An 18,266-nucleotide genomic window follows, 5' to 3' on the forward strand; every position below is an offset into this window, starting at 1 on the left:
AGCTTGCTGCTTGAGCTGGCGGTTGCAGCTATACGGGAGCAGTATTAGGCTGTTTACAGCTGCATCCCTTCGCTAGCTCATTGAAAGAAAGCTATCTCGCTGTTTGGCTGAGTAGGGAACAATGACTACGGCTGCTGCTATTACCAGTGTAGTTTAGAGGCTCGTATATGAGGAATGAGATGGAGGGAGGAACTGCATTGCTGTTCGGCAATCGATACGGATTTAATCTGACTGAGTCGTTGGGGTTGAGGAGGGAAGCATGCATTTACTTACTGTAGTACTGGCCTGAGGCAGCAAGAGTGGGTGAATGCATCATTCAATCATTCATTCTCCGTGCTTCTCTCCCGCTGCTGCTGCTGCTGCTGCTTCTCCTTTCCGGACGTCATTGATATGAAGAAATCATGTCGTTCATCACTACCACAGCTGCCCTATCCGATGAACCGCCCAGTTATATCGCCATTGCTTCCACTGTAGCTTGGAGCTCCACCTAATAACTACGTATTCTAATGTAGTCCGGGATGATTATCGAATGCTCAGTAAGATCCCATTGATGAGGGTGCCGGTGAGGATTGGCCCCACTACAGACATCATTGCCACCCCACCTTCCCAGTTCGATCTCCTCCCCCTCCATCCCGGGCGTTGTTCCTCCCTCCATCCCACGCCCGCCCCTCGTCTCGCTGCTTTTCCCTTTTCCCCAATCTCTTCATCTTTATTCTCCCTTCTTCTCCTTCCCTCCTCCTTCCCTCCTTCTTCCCTCCTCGTGTTTTTTCCCCCTCTCCCATCTCGTGTTGATCTTACCTTTTTGATTGTTGGTACGATCAATCTTCAAAAATTAAATTCCTCCTTCCTATACACAGAGTTTAATATAGTATGTCCTTCCCCTCATATACTAACTCTCCCCTCCTCCCCTCTCTTGACAACAACAATCTTGATCTCTCATCCAAAGCCCTCTCTGGTCACTTCTTGCTTACCATTCGTTTGACTTCAGATACCGCAATCATGGGCTACAGCAACGTCGATCAATTGGCCATCAACACCATCCGTCTGTTGGCGGTAAGCATTTCCCTCTCCCTGTGACAATTTCCGCAGAAAGCCGCGCAATGGATTCCTTCGGATGAGAGATTCTTTTGTGTCGAGTAAATAGACTAATCGCCATATAGGTTGATGCCACCTTCAAGGCCAACTCCGGTCACCCCGGTGCCCCCATGGGCATGGCCCCCGTGTCTCACGTTCTCTTCAACAAGTTCATGACCTTCAACCCCCAGAACCCCGACTTCCCCAACCGTGATCGCTTTGTTCTCTCGTAAGCTTAGCCGGGCGTGCAGCTCGCCCGCCAAATCCCTTCCAAGCTCCCTCAACTGACACCCTGCCAAACAGCAACGGCCACGGCTGCATGCTCCAATATGCTCTCCTTCACTTGTTCGGCTACAAGGTCTCTATGGATGACCTGAAGAACTTCAGAGTAAGCACTCCCCTGGTCTGAAGCGTATCGCTCTGGGATTCTGACAATAGCGCCCATCTAGCAAATTGACAGCATCACCCCTGGTCACCCCGAGGCCCACGACACCCCCGGTGTCGAGGTCACCACTGGTCCTCTGGGTCAGGGTTTCGCCAACGCTGTTGGTTTGGCCATTGCCCAGAAGCACTCCGCTGGTGTCTTCAACAAGCCCGGCTACGAGCTGTTCAACAACCACACCTTCTGCTTCTTCGGTGATGGCTGCGCTATGGAGGGTATTGCCAGCGAGGCTGCCTCGATGGCTGGTCACTTGAAGCTTGGCAACTTGATTGCCATCTACGATGACAACCACATCTCCATCGGTATGGCCTACTCTGTAGCCTGGTTCTGAGACGACCGTCTTTCACTGGACAGACCACTGACCTTCCTTGATTGTTGTAGATGGTGACACCAAGTGCGCCTTCACTGAGGATGTTACCAAGCGTTTCGAGGCCTACGGCTGGCACACCGTTTGGGTCAAGGACGGTGACAACGACCTTGATGCCATTGAGGCTGCCATCCGCGAAGCCAAGAGCGTCACCGACAAGCCTTCCGTCATCCGTTTGACCACTACCATTGGTTTCGGCTCCAAGCTCCAGGGTACCGGTGGTGTCCACGGCAACCCCTTGAAGGCGGACGACATTGAGAGTGTCAAGCAGCGTTTCGGCTTCGACCCCAAGCAGAGCTTTGTCGTTCCCCAGGAGGTCTACGACCTCTACCACAAGCACGCCGCTGAGGGTGCCGCCGCGGAGCAGGAGTGGAACAAGCTCTTCGAGAAGTATGCCTCCGAGTACAAGTCTGAGCACGCTGAGCTCACCCGCCGTCTCTCCGGCAAGCTCGCTGAGGGATGGGAGAAGAGCCTTCCCACCTACAAGCCCTCCGACCCTGCCGTGGCTACCCGTAAGCTCTCCGAGGCTGTCCTCGAGAAGATCCACGACGTTGTTCCCGAGCTCCTGTCTGGCTCTGCCGACTTGACTGGCTCCAACAACACTCGCTGGAAGAACGCTGTCGACTTCCAGCCCCCTGAGTACAACATCGGTGACTGGTCCGGTCGTTACCTCCGTTACGGTGTCCGTGAGCACGCCATGGCTGCTGTCATGAACGGTCTCGCTGCCTACGGTACCGTCATCCCCGCCGGTGGTACTTTCCTCAACTTCGTCTCCTACGCCGCCGGTGCCGTCCGCCTCTCCGCCCTCTCTCGCGTTCGCGCCATCCACGTCGCTACCCACGACTCCATCGGTCTGGGTGAGGACGGACCCACTCACCAGCCTATCGAGACTCTTGCCCACTTCCGTGCTCTGCCCAACTGCATGGTCTGGCGCCCGGCTGATGGAAACGAGACCAGCGCTGCCTACTACTCTGCCCTGACCTCCAAGCACACCCCCAGCATTCTGGCTCTTACCCGCCAGAACCTGCCCCACCTCGAGAACTCTACCATCGAGAACGCTCTCAAGGGTGCCTACGTTGCCGTTGACGCTCCCGACGCTGCCGTCACCCTCATCTCCACTGGTTCCGAGGTCAGCATCTGTATCGAGGCTGCCACCTACCTCAAGGAGAAGCACGGCATTGCTGCCCGCGTCGTCTCCGTTCCCTGCTTCGAGGTCTTCGACGCCCAGGACAAGTCCTACAGACTCCAGGTCCTTCCCGATGGTATCCCCATCCTCTCCGTCGAGGCCCTCACCACCATGGGCTGGGAGCGCTACTCTCACGAGCAGTTCGGTCTCAACCGCTTCGGTGCCTCCGGTCCTTACAAGGAGGTCTACGCTGTAAGTCTTACCCCATTTTTTGGCTTAAATGTACCATCACTAATCCGTTCCTACAGAAATTCGAGTTCACTCCCGAGGGCATCAGCAAGCGCGCCATCGCCACCATTGACTTCTACAAGGGTCACAAGGTGCGCTCGCCCATCAACCGTGCTTTCCAGCAGATTCTGTAGACGGCTTGTTTTAGCGACGTGATGACTTGTTACCTATATTTTCATGTTTATGGTTCTCATGGACGATGTTGATCCTAGGGCCTAGATGGCCCCTCAGGAGAAGTCCTATTTAACGAATGTCGTTTAAGATAAAATGCACGATTTTCTATTTTGGTTACTTGAGTGTATTGACGTAGTACGCGTCGGAATCGTTTTTTTTTGACCCCATGTAGGTCGGGCGGCCCTTTCCCAATTGGATTTTGCTTGGAGCTCCGTTTCACCGGACATAAGCGGCATTACTCTATCCGTTTCTACGCGGTTGCGTATAGTACCATGTCGGTTAAGAATAAATGAAGGGAAATCTTTTGGTTATATTCATCATCGTCAGATCATTCATCGATTATCATCCGCCCTAGGCGCCTCAGACCGGAGGCCCCCGATCCCAAAACAAGAGAGAAGATGCAACACAGAAGTTTAAGTGATCTAGTTAAGAGCCTTGCGGGCGAAGTTGGGCAGGACGAAGCTGGCGCGGTGGATGTCCTGGTTGTAGTAGCGGCAGAGACGCTCCTCCTCCTCGCGGGTCCAGGAGCGGACGGGCTCCTTGACGTTGCGGGTGGCGTCCTTGCAGCAGACCATGAAGCCGATCTGGCCGGAGGGGTAGGTGGGGATGGTGGTGTAGGCGTACTCGGCGACGGGGAAGACCTCCTTGCAGGCCTTCTTGAGGTCGGTGATCAGGGACAGGTGGAGCCACTGGTTCTCGGCTGTAGTCGGATAATTTGGTTAGCTTTCATATGGGTTGAGAATTGAAGAGTAAATCGAGAGAGACGATGGAGTATCGGAATGGAGGGGGCGGAGATAAAAGGAGACGAAAGGGGTACAGATCAATGGGTAGGGGGAAAAAAGAAATCAGACAACAGAATAAGAGAAATAATGAGAAAGAGAATAAAGACAAGAAGGTGTAGTGGTGCGGGAAAGACAAGACTGGGCATGTGAGAGTGGGCAGATGAGAACCAAGTAAAGGCGACGAACAACCTTGTGTGGTGATGACACCGCCCTCGCGCAGCGCATCGCGGAGGAGCTCGAAGTAAGGCTTCTGGAAGAGGCTCTCGGCGGGACCCTCGGGATCGGAGCTGTCGGTGATGATGACGTCGAACTCGTTCTGGCGCTGCTTGAGGAATTCAAAGCCATCGCCAACGTGGACCTTGACGTTGGGGTGCTGGAAGCCGATGCTCATGCCGGGCAGGTACTTCTTGGAGACACGGATGACGGCCTAGAACTGCATGAGCTGGAACGTTTCCCCTCCGTATCATTCATGGGATGGTTGTACCTCATCGATGTCGCACAGAATGGCCTCCTCAACGGTCTCGTGCTTGACAACCTCACGGAGGACACCGCCGTCACCACCGCCAATGACGAGGACCTTCTTGGGGTTGGGGTGAGCGTTCATGGCCAGGTGGGTGATCATCTCCTGGTAGCTATAATCCAATGAAGGTCAGTCCTGCAAGTAAATCTGCCTTATAGAAGAGTGGGCTGTAAGGTAACACAGAGGTAAAGTATGATAATGTTGAGAGGCTTTGGGGGGGGGGGGGGGGGGGGGGGGGGGGGGGCGGGGAAAAAAAAAAAAAAAAAAAAAAAAAAAAAAAAAAAAAAAAAAAAAAAAAAAAAAAAAAAAAAAAAAAAAAAAAAAAATACGAGAACTCATCGCGCTCGGTGCACTGGATAACGTTGTCGAGAACGAGAACAGTGCCGTAGTCGCTGCTCTCGAAGACGAGAACGTCCTGGTACTTGGACTTCTCGTGGTGGAGGATCTGGTTGACCTTGAGGTTCATGGCCTGACCAGGCCACATGTTGGACTGCTCGGAGAACCAGCCATCTGCAGAGCGCAAGAGGTTAGCGATGAGGGGTATCCCTAGGCATTATGCATTGACAGGAAAGTTGTAATTGAGGTAGCACGTTGCATTGTCACATCAGCCCGAGCTCGCCTGGTCCATTGAGGAGTATTCAATATTCATGGACTGGTTTTGGGAAGAGTCCCAACATAGGCAAGGTGGGGTAACTGAGCAGTGATGGAGGGGTGTTGGTGGTGCGAAAGAACTTGCCCTTGATAGTGGGGTGAGTGATGTCGCTCATGGTGACGGATTGAGAAGTACGCGAAAGATGCGAACGAGAGAATACAAAAGGGCGAGGAGGAGGAAGTGAGTGAGGAAGTGAAGAGAACCGAAAAAGAAGAGAGGAAGAAGAGGAAGAAGAAGAAGAAGAAGAAGAAGAAGAGGGACGGCAGAAAGACCAGAAGAAAGACGAGCGCATGCGGAGTGGGGGGTTTCCCAATCCAGCGAGGGAAGAAAAAAAATAATGGAGGGGAAGGGAGTTCTGCCCAGTGACAGACAGACAGTCTCACACTGTAGGTAGTTTAGACTGTGAATGTCAACTAAAACTTGCTGTGGAAGTTGACTTGAAGTCCACTAAAACTAAATTTACTAGTACGTATGGGTACGGGGCGTAATGGACTGTACCGGTCGCCGTATCCCTAGCTTTTTTTCCCCCAAGTTCTCTCTTCATTGACCCGTTTTGGTCATTTTGTAGATTCAAGCTACAATACATTACATCGATCAATTCTTGTTGAACGGCTTAGTAGTTATAGATGAGACGTGACTGATAAGAGAAGTAGACTTCCCACTTTGCTAAGACCATCGTGTAAGAGATCCCATTCACTGCCCATCACGAACAATGGCCGTGTCAGGCCTGTGCGCCGCTGTTGTAGGGAAAAGGTAGGGAAACATGCCTTTTAGGCACTTGGGCAGCAGCATCCTCACGGCCAAAGCGACAACACACAATTCCAATCGATACATAGCTCAACGGGTGTGTAAGACAAGACATCCATGATTATTTGAAGGGCATTATCATAGAACAGAGAGGGTCAATCAGCGAAAAGCACGCACACTGCATTGGTGGTCGGACACTACGATTGGTCAAGGTCGCCTGGATCTGGAGTCCATCCGACCTATCTAAACGCATCCATTACAGATACTGACCCCACGCTTGAACTACTCGTACGCAAAGCAGCACACGCAACACAATCGATTGCTTCTAGTTACTGTACATCGCAATCACCAAACAAATTCCTGCATTCTTCCTGGGCTACATGTCTTCCCCGTAGTGATCCCCTTGGTATCGCACGTTACATTTACTCGTCACCACCCTCGAGAAGGCGGCCAGGCTTGGAGTTGAGGTACTCGTTGCTAGAGAGAAGATTACAGTGTCAGCTTCGAGTCAGCCAGTCGCTGCAATGGCGCGCATCATGTAGAAGTAGGAGTAGAAGTTCCCCGTGGACGGGTAGAGGGAGTGCATACCGCTCAATAGCCCAGTTCATGAGGGCGTAGGCGGCAACGAAGGGAGGAACGACGTAGAGGACCTGGTGTCTGAATCTGCGGAAGGTGTTGAAGATAGCGGCGTGACCGGCGCCGGCGAGAGGGCGCTGACGGTTAGGAGAGAGGGAGTAGGAGGTGATACGCTGGGGAGTAGGGCAGCCTGGAATGATTCAAGGTCAGCCACATCATATTGTCGGCTTGTCGGAATGACATCGCTAGTGACCGTCATCTTGAGGAGCATCCAGCATTGATTGGACCTGGTCATCTGCGAATAACGCAAGCCATGCTCCCAATCAAGATGTGGTTACCGCCCCCAGACGTTGTCTACATCATCACGCTCGGAGAGAGGGTTCAAGAGCCATACCGAGGTCACCCCACGTGCCGAGGAAACTATACCGGCCACAAGTTAGCAATTGGTTCCTGAGTATCAATGCATCCCTTTTCGCCGTCTAAGCCATTGGGACAGACGGGGCTCGAGGACTCCGTAGACAAGGGCCGCACGATAGCCGGCTCCGGAAAAGCTAGGGATCGCGGTGTGGGCACCAGCCCCGAGGGAAGAACTCACATTCCGTTCTTAGGATCGAGATGACCACCCATTGTGAAGGTATGCGACGAGTTTCGTAGTATTAGGAAACGCGGTGTGGAAAGGGAATAGGACGAAGGCAGGCAGGACCGAAGGGAACTTGAGAAAGTCGACTCGAGGTTGGCTTTCGGACCGAAACGGGCGAAGGTCGAAGTCGAACGAGACCGCCTAGCACTAGTCCCGATCAGGACAGCCTGCGAAAAGCCTCCCGCGACATCATCTCCTCCCATCCATTCAGTGAGCGGGATTGAATCCCTCAGTCGGACCTTAGAGCTTCCATCTCGCAACACCCCAACAGCCCAACACCCCTCCTCCTGTTCCCCTCTCTCAACAGCACATCCCCCCCCCCCACCATGTCGAACCGCTTCTTGTTCACATACGGAGCTCCCTTCGTGGGATTCTGGCTTCTCGGCGAATCCCTCTACGATGTCCGTGGCGGTACCCGCGCCGTCATCTTCGACCGGTTGTCCGGTGTGCAGGAGAAGGTCGTGAACGAAGGCACACATTTCCTCATTCCCTGGTTGCAGAGGGCGATCATCTACGATGTCCGCACCAAGCCCCGCCATATCTCGACCACCACCGGAAGTAAAGACTTGCAGATGGTCAGCTTGACCCTGCGAGTCCTGCACCGTCCTGATGTCCCGAAGCTGCCGGTGATCTACCAGGTTCGCACCCCGATCCCTTCCCCCCCCCCCCCCCCAACATCTTGTTCACGCCTTTCTGATCATACTTGACTAGTCATACGGTACCGACTACGACGAGCGTGTGTTGCCCTCCATCGGAAACGAAGTCCTCAAGGCCATCGTGGCCCAGTTCGATGCCGCCGAGTTGATCACCCAGCGCGAGGCCGTCTCCAACCGCATCCGCACGGACCTGATGAAGCGGGCGGCCCAGTTCAACATCGCCCTGGAGGATGTCTCCATCACCCACATGACCTTCGGCAAGGAGTTCACGCGCGCCGTCGAGCAGAAGCAGATCGCCCAGCAGGACGCCGAGCGGGCGCGCTTCATCGTCGAGCGCGCCGAGCAGGAGCGCCAGGCCAACGTCATCCGCGCCGAGGGTGAGGCCGAGAGTGCCGATATCATCAGCAAGGCCGTCGCCAAGGCTGGCAGCGGGCTGATCGAGATCCGTCGCATCGAGGCGAGCAAGGAGATCGCCAACACGCTGGCCAGCAACCCCAACGTGACATACCTGCCCGGCAACGACGGCAAGGAAGGTGGCAAGAACACAAGCCTTCTGCTGGGCCTGAGAAACTGAAAACAAAAAAAAAAGCAGTGGATATGTAGTTTTTCGTTGTCTAATTGTTTTTACCCTTTTGAACCCGGATGGATCTCGGGCGTGCATGATCTCCCTGGCGAAACTGATGTTGTTTGGTGTTTTCCTCTTCCTGTTTAACATACACCACCTTTCTTATCTCCTGTAGCAATAACATACACATTCTTCTCTCTCCCTCCGTATCTCTCAATGACATATCCTGCTAGTTCGTTATTATCCAGGAAAACACTCTTGCAGTCTTCCGGACCAAGCCTTGCAGCTCCCAAAGCACACAGTAACATTCTTCCGCACATATTATCCAAGAAAACCGTAAACAAGAAAGCAAGAAACCAACGGCCAGCAAGCTATATACCGCAAACCCAAACCCACACAGAGATCTCAATCCGCTAATCGACGATAGATATGAACCTGAAACCTCATATCCTCCAAGCCCGCGGCATCGCCCACACCATACCGCAGCCGCGCCGCATCTCGCCTCCACCAGCGCGAGTCCTGCGAGAACAGCCGCTCCCACTTTCCCGCAGCGACGGAGAGCAAGGCATGATCCAGCAGGAACTTCATGGGATACTGTCTTTCCGACGTGCTGCTCCTCGCCGACTCCTCCCCCTCTCCACCGCCGCCACCGCTACCACCACTATTCTTCCCCAACTTCAACGTAGAATAGCTACCGGGACTATCGACCACGAGAAGCACCGCCCCCGGCCGCAGGAGGTCGGTCAACCGCAGCAGGAAGCCCGTAGCCCTGGCCATGGAGGTCGAAAACAGCTCATTGAGCGTGAACATCAGCGTCACCAGGACGGGGGTGCTGGTGCTGGTGTCGTGCTCGCGCGGCGGGCGGACCAGGCTCCGCAGCGCCTCCTCCGAGGCGGAGAGGACATCCAGCTTCTGGAAGCCCACCTGGAAGCTGCTGCTCGCGGCCGGGGCACTGTTAGGATCGGGCTGCGCGTCCGGGCGGCTCATGCGGAGCCCCGCGTCGCGATACAACGGCGCCGGATGCGCGTCCGACCCCGCGACGGCGGGCGACCGGATGGTGGACACCAGGCGGTCGACGATGGGCGACCAGTCGGCGATATCGATGGCCGTGACGGAGAGTCGGTGGCGTTGTGGTTTCCCCGATCGTGCAGTGGGTGTCGAGGCTTCCTCGACCGTGTGACTAGCGTCTGGGTCATTCGTCTCGTGCAAAGAGAGATCGCCCGCTGCAGCAGCGAGTGTTCGTGGAGCTGCTTGCTCCCCACCAGCAACAGCATCCGTCCAATCCCTCCAAGCAGCCGCAAGAGCAACGATCTCAGCGCCCGCACCACCCCCAATACAAACCACATGGCCACTCACCCCCTCCTCCTCTGCCTCATCATCATCACCTTCACCCGCTGAATTGGTAGCAGCAGCACCAGCACCAGGAGCACCACCCTGCCCCTCCCTCTTCAACAACACCGCCAACAAAGCCCGAAAGATCCCCGCATAGCCCAAGGCGCGCGAAGAGCTCCAGCGCAGGGCATACGCGCGCAGGAGCTCCTCATCCGCATCCGTAAACGCCGAGTCGAAGTCCCGGTTGTACAGATGGGACTTGATGGTCTGGATGAGACCTTTGATGTCTAGTTGAGGAGGTTGCTGCTGCTGCTGCTGCTGCGGTTGCTGCGGTTGCTCAGCTGCTACTGCCTCGGGAGTCTGGGCGACAGCGGCGCCTGCATGACCCTCGTCGCCATTCTCAATCGGACGGCTGCTACTGCTAGGCACTCGATGCGTGAGTAAGGCCGCTTTGAAGATGTTCAGAAGCAGTTGCTGGAGGGTCAAGGGAATGGTCGTGGAGATATCGATCTGATTTCCGGCCGAGTCTGCATCTTGCGGCCGGTGCTTGCCCTGAGTAGTTGTGCGTTTCTTGGGTTCGTTTTTGCTGCCGCCGCGACCCTGGGTGGCCTTGGCGGACTTTTTCGAGGGGCCTTGTCGGGAGGGGCCCATGTCGAGGAATGGGTCGAGATTAGATTATATATATAGATATGGACTCCGTGTATACTAATATCAATAGCCTCCTCCAGATGCCAAGGAAAGCGCCGGCTGCAGAGTTGAGTTTTTTGGTGTTCGGCGTGTGGGGCTCCCGCGTTCTGGGTGCAGTCCAGATATATCTTCTACCACCCTCAAGCGTGAACCTTATGATCAATACTGGTACATACTTCCTTGGTTGCTGCACAAACCGACGAGACATAAGTGTGCAAGTACAATGTCTTACGTGGGAATTGCAGGCTTGTCAAGAGTAGTGCCGCAGAATGTACATCCATTGCAGCCGTACGCGGCTGTTTCAGTATCCATAGAAAGACTTCATGCTAGATTCGTCAGAAAGAGCCTCCAGTCCATGAAAACCGACAGCAACCACCAGCTTCGACTAGCCAAGAAAAAAAAATCAAAATGCCCCCTCCCTAATGTAAGTATGCCCGATAAGAACAAAAAGAACATCAGATGTCCCATGGAGGGATAAGACGATGAACAAGCCCTGCCCTTCCGAAGATAGGGAGTCAGCATGAGATGGAGTGAGAAGGGAGGAGCTGAGAGAAGGTATGATGAAAAAATTGTAGCTTGGTAGATAGCAAGCCGAGTTGAGAACTGGTTCACAACTTGCAACAAGTCTGGAATGAGAGACATGAAATCTCGAAAAGAAGAAAGGATAGAGCTTCATACTCTGACGCTTGCGATCACATGCCAATTGAAAGAAATTCGTCAGTTGCCCCAACAAAAGTAAAGGGGAACTTGATCAAGAAAATAAAAAGAAGAGGAAAAAAGATGTGAAGAGGTAAGAGATCTTGCAAAGACCACTGAGAAGCGAATCATGATCAGGTTGGATATGTACATGTGTCAATATTTGTCTCGAAAAAAGGGTAGTTTCATAAGTGTGGCTCTTCTTGAACCCCGTGTTCATGCGGCCGGTCTTTATCTTTGCTCCTCCAGAAGTGCATCAAACGACTGATCCGGTGAGATTTCCTCTTGGACTTCTCAGGCTCATCTTCAGGCGGCTTCTCCTCATGGCTGAGTTTGCTTTTCTCTCCCTGAGAGCCAACAACTAGTTTGGAGAGGCTGGCAAGACTAGACCTCTTATAGCTGTTGGCACGGCTGGTGCGGCGGCGCACAGCCTCAGAGAATGATGCAGAACGGTCGGAGGACAGCCGAGGACGTCCGAAGAATGTGCCAGAGAATCGGTGGGGTGTGTTCGTCGTCGTAGATGCACTGCTTGTGAGAGAGGGAACATCCTCAACTGACGTCTGCGGAAGATCCATGGAAGGATTGTATGAAGGGTTCGAGAAATTACGGTCACTCGTGGATGGAGTAGTTATCGACCGAGGGGCATCCGATGAGCAGCCGGTGAAATCGGGAGACGGAAAAGAGGAATTCGAGACAAGTGTGCTTCCCTGGAGAGACAGTGGAGGGATGTTGTATGTCAGCTCCAAAGGGGAGGTGGTAGGTCGAGTATCAGCAGCCATAAATCGTGGCGAAACGTCGGGGCTTGTAGGAACAGGCATGCGGTGCTGCCATGCTTCTTGCTCGGCGACATCGACTGGATCGCCCAGCGAATTAGAAAATGGATTGCCCGCATTCTGTAATTGATGGATGGCGTTTGATGCAGTACGAGGTCTAAGATCCTCTTGACTAGAAGAAGTAGCGTCGGCGGTCGACATAGTTTGAGTTTCAGTTTCCTGAATCCCAAGGCCAGTATGAGGTTGGTCACGGACCTCGTCAATCACAGGGTAGGCAGTAAGTGTTTCGGAGCTGCTCTTGCTTTCCTCAGATCTGCTCTCAGCATCACGTGAAGTTGACAAGATAACCTGTGAGAGCGGGCGCTCATTATTTTCAGCTGGAGACTCGCTCGTAGCAGCCAAGAAAGCGTCCTCTTCTTCTTCATAAAGCACATCTGGATTCTCCAATGTCGAAGTATTCACGAATCGGTTATTTCCCAGAAAACTGCGATCAAAGGGTGGCATTTCAGGTGCACTCTCCGCACGGCGATGATAACGCATCTCTGGACCAACAAATTCACCCCGCCTACCGCCACTGTACATGCGCTTGGTAGCTGCCGAGAAACCACTTTCTGCAACACGACCAGAGTGCATGTCAGGCGTATTAAACGGCCCCAGAGCTGCATCCAAGTCGATGACAGGACTGAGAGTATCATTTTGGGTTGTCTGCTCATAGAAGCTCCTTGGCTTCCACGAATGCTCCAAAGATGGTACGTTTGAATCATGAGACGTGGGACGCCGAGCGTCTGGTGTAGCAGGGTTAGTAGGCGTGCGGATAACAACAATGGTGTCATCATCGAAGTCCACTTCCAGTCCCGATCCAAGGTCGGAGTTGGTTCTCGTAATCACAGGGGCAGGAACAGAAGGCTGAATGTTTTCGCTCATGTCCTTCTTCGCATGTCGCTTGGCCTTGCCTCTGGTTAGAATAGCACCGGCCCATGAGCGCACCTTCTTCTGCCGCTTTTTCGCCTTGGATATCCTCTTATGTGTATTGCAAGAATCCGAAGACTCACGGGGATCATGATCAGAGGTATCCGAAGTGCTTCCCGTGTTACTGGACGAGGAGGACCGTCTTGACGAGCCCGCAAAATGATCTAGAATTCCCGAAGAAAAGCTTTTGCGGTTCCGAGAATGGCCCGCTGCAGACAGCGGTCGCTTCGAGGATGAGGTATCCCCAATGCCTAAGTCCATGTTCTGATCCAGCATTAGAGAGGCATCAGCAGTCCTGGGCCTAGGCTTGGGCTTCTCATTTGAGAAAAGCTTGGGCTCAACTGCAGAGCTCATCTCAACAACACCACTATTTCTAGTGGAGAAGTCGGGATTCGATGCGCTCGTGGGTGCAAGAAACTTAGGCGACTGTTCAGGCGAAGAATAACCAGGTGAAGGGATAGTAGTCTCATCGCTTGATTTGACGGGAGTCGGGGGTTCTGTCTCAACAACAATTCGAGGGGACGCAGGTGGCGAGCTTCGATACAGTATGGCAGCCGATTGTGATGCAGGCCGCGTAGGCTCATCTGAAGCATGATGCTCTGGCATCGGCTCTGCCGGCATACAGGGAGCACTTTCGACAGTAGGCTTCAGGTCCAGTGCATTTGAGATTGCAGTCAGGTCCACGCTAGAGATAGCAGCTGAGCGTCGGTGGGCATGACGCCGCTTTCCTTGGCTGCCTGCACCGAAGCCGGGACCTGGAGCAGGAAGTGTGGCAGGTGTCGAGCCTGAACTCTCATCGTTGCCTTGGATGGCCTCTACGGGTCCAGGAATGGCTAAACGATCCCCACCCACAAACTCACTGCATCGTCGCCGGTGACCACCTGGTCTATTCAAAGGGAGATTCGGCATTGACGGCTGTGCAGAGTGATTAGACCCTGGATTGAATGAGAAAGCCGGAAGGGGCGGAGGAGTCCTGCGTCTAGTCGCTGGGGCCTCCGACGTTGTATCGCCGGGGTCTCGTGCCGGGAAGACAAATGGTGGGTTTGGAAGCGGAGTTGACATGGTCAAGTTGCGGCGGCTGTGACCAACAGGGGACCGATCGATGGGTCGTAGATATTCGGAGAATGCTGGAGTAATTAGGTGTTGCGGGGGCAGAGAAATCGAAGCCATGATCACCTGCTGATACTATGTAATAACTATATGTTGCAGATATATTCGGCCAGCCCCGTGGTTTGCAAATGAGTACAGTTGATGTAGCCCAAGCACACAGGGACCTCCAGACCGATGCGACTTCCCTAGTATGGATTGGAAAGCCTAACTCTGGCTGGAGGTCTTTATTTGCACATCGAGACCATCGAATACCCCAAAGAGCCACAGATCCAACAAACTTGATATTAATGGATGAGGTGGTAGTAAGAGAACCTCGTAATGATGAAACGGTCGAAGGCCGAGGGTCGAAGGCAGCGAAATGAACCGAACGGCGGCTAGACAAAAGCCTCCGTAACTGACTCTCTTGAGAAAGATAATCTGCAGTAGAAGGTCGTGATGGACTCGAGTTCGAGAAGCGTGCAGGCGACGAAGGGAATTGTTGTTATCGTAAGGAGCGGACGGCCACGGGAACGGGCCACGGAGGAGGAGGATGGGCGGAAGAGTCGGCGGAGTGGGAGGGATAAACGAAGGAAGATAGTGAATATAGATGGGAGCGGAAACGCAACGGGGGTGAGGAAAGCGAAGGAGGAAAGAGAGGAGGAAGTCGGAGAGAGAGGGAGGGGGAGGGAGGAAGAGGAAAAGAGGGAGGATCAACCTAGGAAGAGGGAAAATGAAGTCGAAGGAAGGAGAGGAAAGGCTGAGGTGCAGCAAAAGGCTTGGTGGTGGAGAGAGAGGAGGAGACGGCGACGTATGGAGGAGGGCGGCAGGGGTTGATTGGTTGCTGGTCACCCGGAGGGGCCGCACCCGTACCTAGTACCGAATTGATACATCGTATTTACCACCCGTGCAGCAGGGCCGTCCGATCGCCCGCCCTCCAGTAAGCGGAGGGACGGAGGGATGGCGAACGAACCACTGCCATCTGAACCATCTGAACCACCATCTGCACCGCCCGGTAAAGAACGGAGCCCGTATGATTGAATGGTAATGGTATCGGTCTTTACTCATTGTTACCTAGCCTCAAAGCAAAGGCTGACACCGGTCAGTGCCTGTACTGTACCTGTTACTAGTGAGTACTGCTAAATTAAGTTGATGGTCTAGTAATCCCAATGTCTTGTCCAAAATTGACCAATTCGAGCCAGCGACGATATGGGGAAATTGCATGCCTCTCTCTCCCACTGCGGAGTTGGCGGATGGATGCGTTCTCCATCTACTTACTCTACCTAGTACGGAGTAGCTTGTAGATGAATTTACCGAGATCCACCACCACCACCACCACCACCCTCATTACCCTCTTCGGTCCAATCCACTACGTACTAGCCTGCAGGCTCCCTTATTCTCTCTCCTCTTCTCGGCTTGGGCATATTCACGGTTATCCCTCTCTCAATCGGTCCATTCTAGATCTGACGGATACGGAGCTGGCCGGAAGAACTCTCCATTCAACAGTTGGCCAGCCAGCCTAGATCGATAAGTCGCTGGAAATCCCCCGTATCGGGCCAGATGAACGACGTCACGACCATCGACGGCCATCCGAGTACGATGCGCCATCCTTGGTTGAGACCAAAGCCTGATCCTCCAATGTGTACAGTAAGCCGGCGAACACCAAAGAAGCAGGCAAGACAGTCCCCACAACAACCGACAGGTTGAGAATCAGGGTTTCTGGCATGAGCATAATTAATCTACTCAGATTACTCCGTACATGTGGTCAATAAGAGCAGACTATGCTCATAATTGCGAAACGGTTGATATCCTGACCCCTCCTGCGGAGTGAATGGGTGGTCCGGTCGGAAGTAATGTATGACTATTGTTTCAATGCAATTCATTACTTTTTTTATTGTTGATGGGTTTAGTTGTCGTTGATCAATCCCTAATAATAATGTGACTAGGTACTTACTGTACGGAGTCCCGGGCGAAAAACCCCCCCTCCAGGCATCAACGGATTCACTAACCCGTCCGTACCTGAGCCGGACCTCCAATCAGCGGCGGTAGACAGGGGATTGAAATCTCGCTTGTCTCGGTGGAGGAAGGCCGAACGCCACCCACTAGACGCCTGCCGCTAACTCAATCCGGCCCTAGTTTAATTGGCGCTTTGGATCTCCCCTTGAATGAGAATAGCGAGAGAGACAGAGAGAGCGAGAGAGTCCTTGTCCGCAACGCCGATTATTACCAACAGGTGGTCCTTGCCAAAAGGTTGACACGTCTTGACTTCTGACCAGGGGAAGAGGGAGGCGGAGGGATGAAACACCTGAAAAAAAAAAAATAAACCTGGGACATCCCCGGAATTCTGGAGGTTCCTCAACAGACATCCAAGAATAGTTCTTCTGCGCTATCACCGTCGTTCTTCCATCCTTAAGGGGGGAGAGAGATCTACTTTGATGTTGTCTGAGGTCTTCCGAGTCAGCCCGCGGGCTTCAGGTTCTATTCTCACTCACGGCGCCAACTGACCCTTGTCTTGTCACTGACCAGACCGGGCTTGCGCAATCGTTCCTGAGCACCGCACGGTACCTACTAAGTACTGTACCTAGGACTAAAGAGAAACAGGAACCCCTGGTCACTGCCAATAAGCTTCCTCCATCCCTGCGGTCTTATCGTGTTTTCTTACCCAGTTATCACCTACTGCGCGCTAGGTCTCGCCAGGGATGTAAGGCACACGTCATGCTTATTATTGGCTACTGGGCTTGCTATCCCTCTTCCAGGACTGGGCACGGATTATCAAGGTTTCTGGACTGTTAATATGTGGCCAAGAGACAATAATGCCATGCTTTGGCGCCTTATATGCTAAACATATTAGTTATATCATTATAACTTGTTCTTAGCCATTTTGGCCGATCATGGCTTTCGTCGACATTGCCGCCCGAGACCTAAGAAGCGGTTCGATGCATACTGTGCACTGTACTCGGTACTGTACGCAGCACACCAAGACCGGATAAAAGAACTGGAAGACCATCAGCCATGCACTTCATGGTTTTCCAGCTCGATCGAAGTTCTGCTTGCGCGATTGCGATCACTGCTACGGGCTGACACAATAGACTTTTGTAGGAAGGTTATAGTCTTCTCCAGGCTGAGCCGGGGGGCGGTTCTCTCTTCTAAGTGGACGGTGGGCTTCCCCATGGCGTGGAGAGATTACCAATGATTCTTGCGGACAACAGCAACTGAATCATGGAGTATCACCCTTGTTCTACTTTCTTAAGGACCTCGATCTGGTCTCATTCTGACAGACAGTTGGCAAGGCAATTGCCTCTCTTATCGCACCTTACGACGATCTGCAGGAGCCTGACCTGGCCTCCTCATTGGTTCAGGAGAAACCGCTGATAGTCCCGAATCGTCGTTCTGCAGACGGCCTTATCCGTAGGAAGACAAGGGAGCGTACTCCGTAAGAGTCTGAGTGTAAGAGATACAGTCGTGAATTGGCCACAGCTTGCCGGTGCTATACTCCGTATCAACTCTGTCCGTAGTGGAAGATCAAAGACCCTGGGGCCTGGGCAAAGGATGACCCAGGGTGTCCCATGGAATCGACACGGAATGACCCATCAGAGATTCACCCTGAACAGCGTGACTTGACAAGCCACCAAGGACAAGGGACAGTTGACGCTACGCGGCTACATTGACCGTCTGCTCCGTAATAGTGTACCGTACTCAATACAGCAGAATCAAAGACCTAGACCTATTCCTGCCAGGTCACGAGACCGAGATGGTAAGATACGGCCACGAGACAACCGATTCGACTCGGATTTTCTCTCGTATTCCGAGTTCTGAGACATTACGATCGGGCTCAAGAACTCATTTGCCAGGTTCCTCTAGGCGCCTTACCGAGAGTTCCGATTGAGAGAGAGAGAGTGTGTGTGTGCCAGGCACAAAGAAGGGGTAGAAGACAACCTCAAAGGCTTTTCTTACTAGAACGCAAGGCACCAGAGAGGGACTTTTTCTTCCATTGTCTCGCCGACCAAAAAAGTTTCAGCCGAGTGAGTCTGTCGACACTAACTTCTGTAGAATTATCCATCTCTCAACCTCTTGCATCCACTTCCACCTGTCTTTCTACAATACGATCCACAAC

The 18,266-nt window shown here is 53.2% G+C and overlaps 8 protein-coding genes across 8 annotated transcripts; 2 read left to right on the plus strand and 6 right to left on the minus strand.

The window, feature by feature from the left end:
* Nucleotides 1-999: 999 nt before the first annotated feature.
* On the plus strand, nucleotides 1,000-3,431 carry tktA (transketolase tktA; the record flags this gene model as incomplete). Its single annotated transcript, XM_025673715.1, has 6 exons — nucleotides 1,000-1,053; nucleotides 1,161-1,303; nucleotides 1,378-1,462; nucleotides 1,524-1,818; nucleotides 1,898-3,261; nucleotides 3,318-3,431. The coding sequence occupies 6 exons, from the start codon at nucleotides 1,000-1,002 to the stop codon at nucleotides 3,429-3,431; spliced, it is 2,055 nt and encodes a 684-aa protein (XP_025526619.1).
* A 462-nt stretch (nucleotides 3,432-3,893) lies between these two features.
* Nucleotides 3,894-5,540, minus strand: BO86DRAFT_419837 (spermidine synthase; the record flags this gene model as incomplete). Its single annotated transcript, XM_025675157.1, has 5 exons — nucleotides 3,894-4,171; nucleotides 4,440-4,680; nucleotides 4,738-4,885; nucleotides 5,103-5,283; nucleotides 5,510-5,540. The coding sequence occupies 5 exons, from the start codon at nucleotides 5,538-5,540 to the stop codon at nucleotides 3,894-3,896; spliced, it is 879 nt and encodes a 292-aa protein (XP_025526620.1).
* Nucleotides 5,541-6,473: 933 nt separating this feature from the next.
* Nucleotides 6,474-7,440, minus strand: BO86DRAFT_390107 (ubiquinol--cytochrome-c reductase subunit 8). Its single transcript, XM_025672307.1, has 4 exons — nucleotides 7,344-7,440; nucleotides 7,143-7,168; nucleotides 6,761-6,938; nucleotides 6,474-6,649 (listed from the first exon to the last, which is right to left on the minus strand). The coding sequence occupies exons 1-4, from the start codon at nucleotides 7,373-7,375 to the stop codon at nucleotides 6,595-6,597; spliced, it is 291 nt and encodes a 96-aa protein (XP_025526621.1). The 5' UTR covers nucleotides 7,376-7,440; the 3' UTR covers nucleotides 6,474-6,594.
* Nucleotides 7,441-7,611: 171 nt separating this feature from the next.
* On the plus strand, nucleotides 7,612-8,804 carry phb1 (prohibitin subunit PHB1). Its single transcript, XM_025672308.1, has 2 exons — nucleotides 7,612-8,026; nucleotides 8,100-8,804. Exons 1-2 carry the CDS (start codon nucleotides 7,715-7,717, stop codon nucleotides 8,616-8,618), a joined length of 831 nt encoding a protein of 276 aa, XP_025526622.1. The 5' UTR covers nucleotides 7,612-7,714; the 3' UTR covers nucleotides 8,619-8,804.
* Nucleotides 8,805-8,886: 82 nt separating this feature from the next.
* Nucleotides 8,887-10,729, minus strand: BO86DRAFT_122767 (25S rRNA (uracil2843-N3)-methyltransferase). The gene has a single exon (XM_025666025.1). The coding sequence runs from the start codon at nucleotides 10,590-10,592 to the stop codon at nucleotides 9,015-9,017; it is 1,578 nt and encodes a 525-aa protein (XP_025526623.1). The 5' UTR covers nucleotides 10,593-10,729; the 3' UTR covers nucleotides 8,887-9,014.
* A 44-nt stretch (nucleotides 10,730-10,773) lies between these two features.
* Nucleotides 10,774-11,390, minus strand: BO86DRAFT_122772 (uncharacterized protein). Its single transcript, XM_025666026.1, has one exon. The coding sequence runs from the start codon at nucleotides 11,268-11,270 to the stop codon at nucleotides 10,950-10,952; it is 321 nt and encodes a 106-aa protein (XP_025526624.1). The 5' UTR covers nucleotides 11,271-11,390; the 3' UTR covers nucleotides 10,774-10,949.
* A 119-nt stretch (nucleotides 11,391-11,509) lies between these two features.
* Nucleotides 11,510-14,236, minus strand: BO86DRAFT_419841 (putative cell wall proline rich protein; the record flags this gene model as incomplete). Its single annotated transcript, XM_025675158.1, has 5 exons — nucleotides 11,510-13,675; nucleotides 13,706-13,821; nucleotides 13,858-13,879; nucleotides 13,919-13,952; nucleotides 14,001-14,236. The coding sequence occupies 5 exons, from the start codon at nucleotides 14,234-14,236 to the stop codon at nucleotides 11,510-11,512; spliced, it is 2,574 nt and encodes an 857-aa protein (XP_025526625.1).
* Nucleotides 14,237-15,551: 1,315 nt separating this feature from the next.
* Nucleotides 15,552-16,199, minus strand: BO86DRAFT_390112 (uncharacterized protein). Its single transcript, XM_025672309.1, has 2 exons — nucleotides 16,091-16,199; nucleotides 15,552-16,002 (listed from the first exon to the last, which is right to left on the minus strand). The coding sequence occupies exon 2, from the start codon at nucleotides 15,882-15,884 to the stop codon at nucleotides 15,723-15,725; it is 162 nt and encodes a 53-aa protein (XP_025526626.1). The 5' UTR covers nucleotides 15,885-16,002; nucleotides 16,091-16,199; the 3' UTR covers nucleotides 15,552-15,722.
* Nucleotides 16,200-18,266: the final 2,067 nt, after the last annotated feature.

Source organism: Aspergillus japonicus, assembly GCF_003184785.1.
Source record: "Aspergillus japonicus CBS 114.51 unplaced genomic scaffold BO86scaffold_32, whole genome shotgun sequence".
Classification (NCBI taxonomy): domain Eukaryota; kingdom Fungi; phylum Ascomycota; class Eurotiomycetes; order Eurotiales; family Aspergillaceae; genus Aspergillus; species Aspergillus japonicus.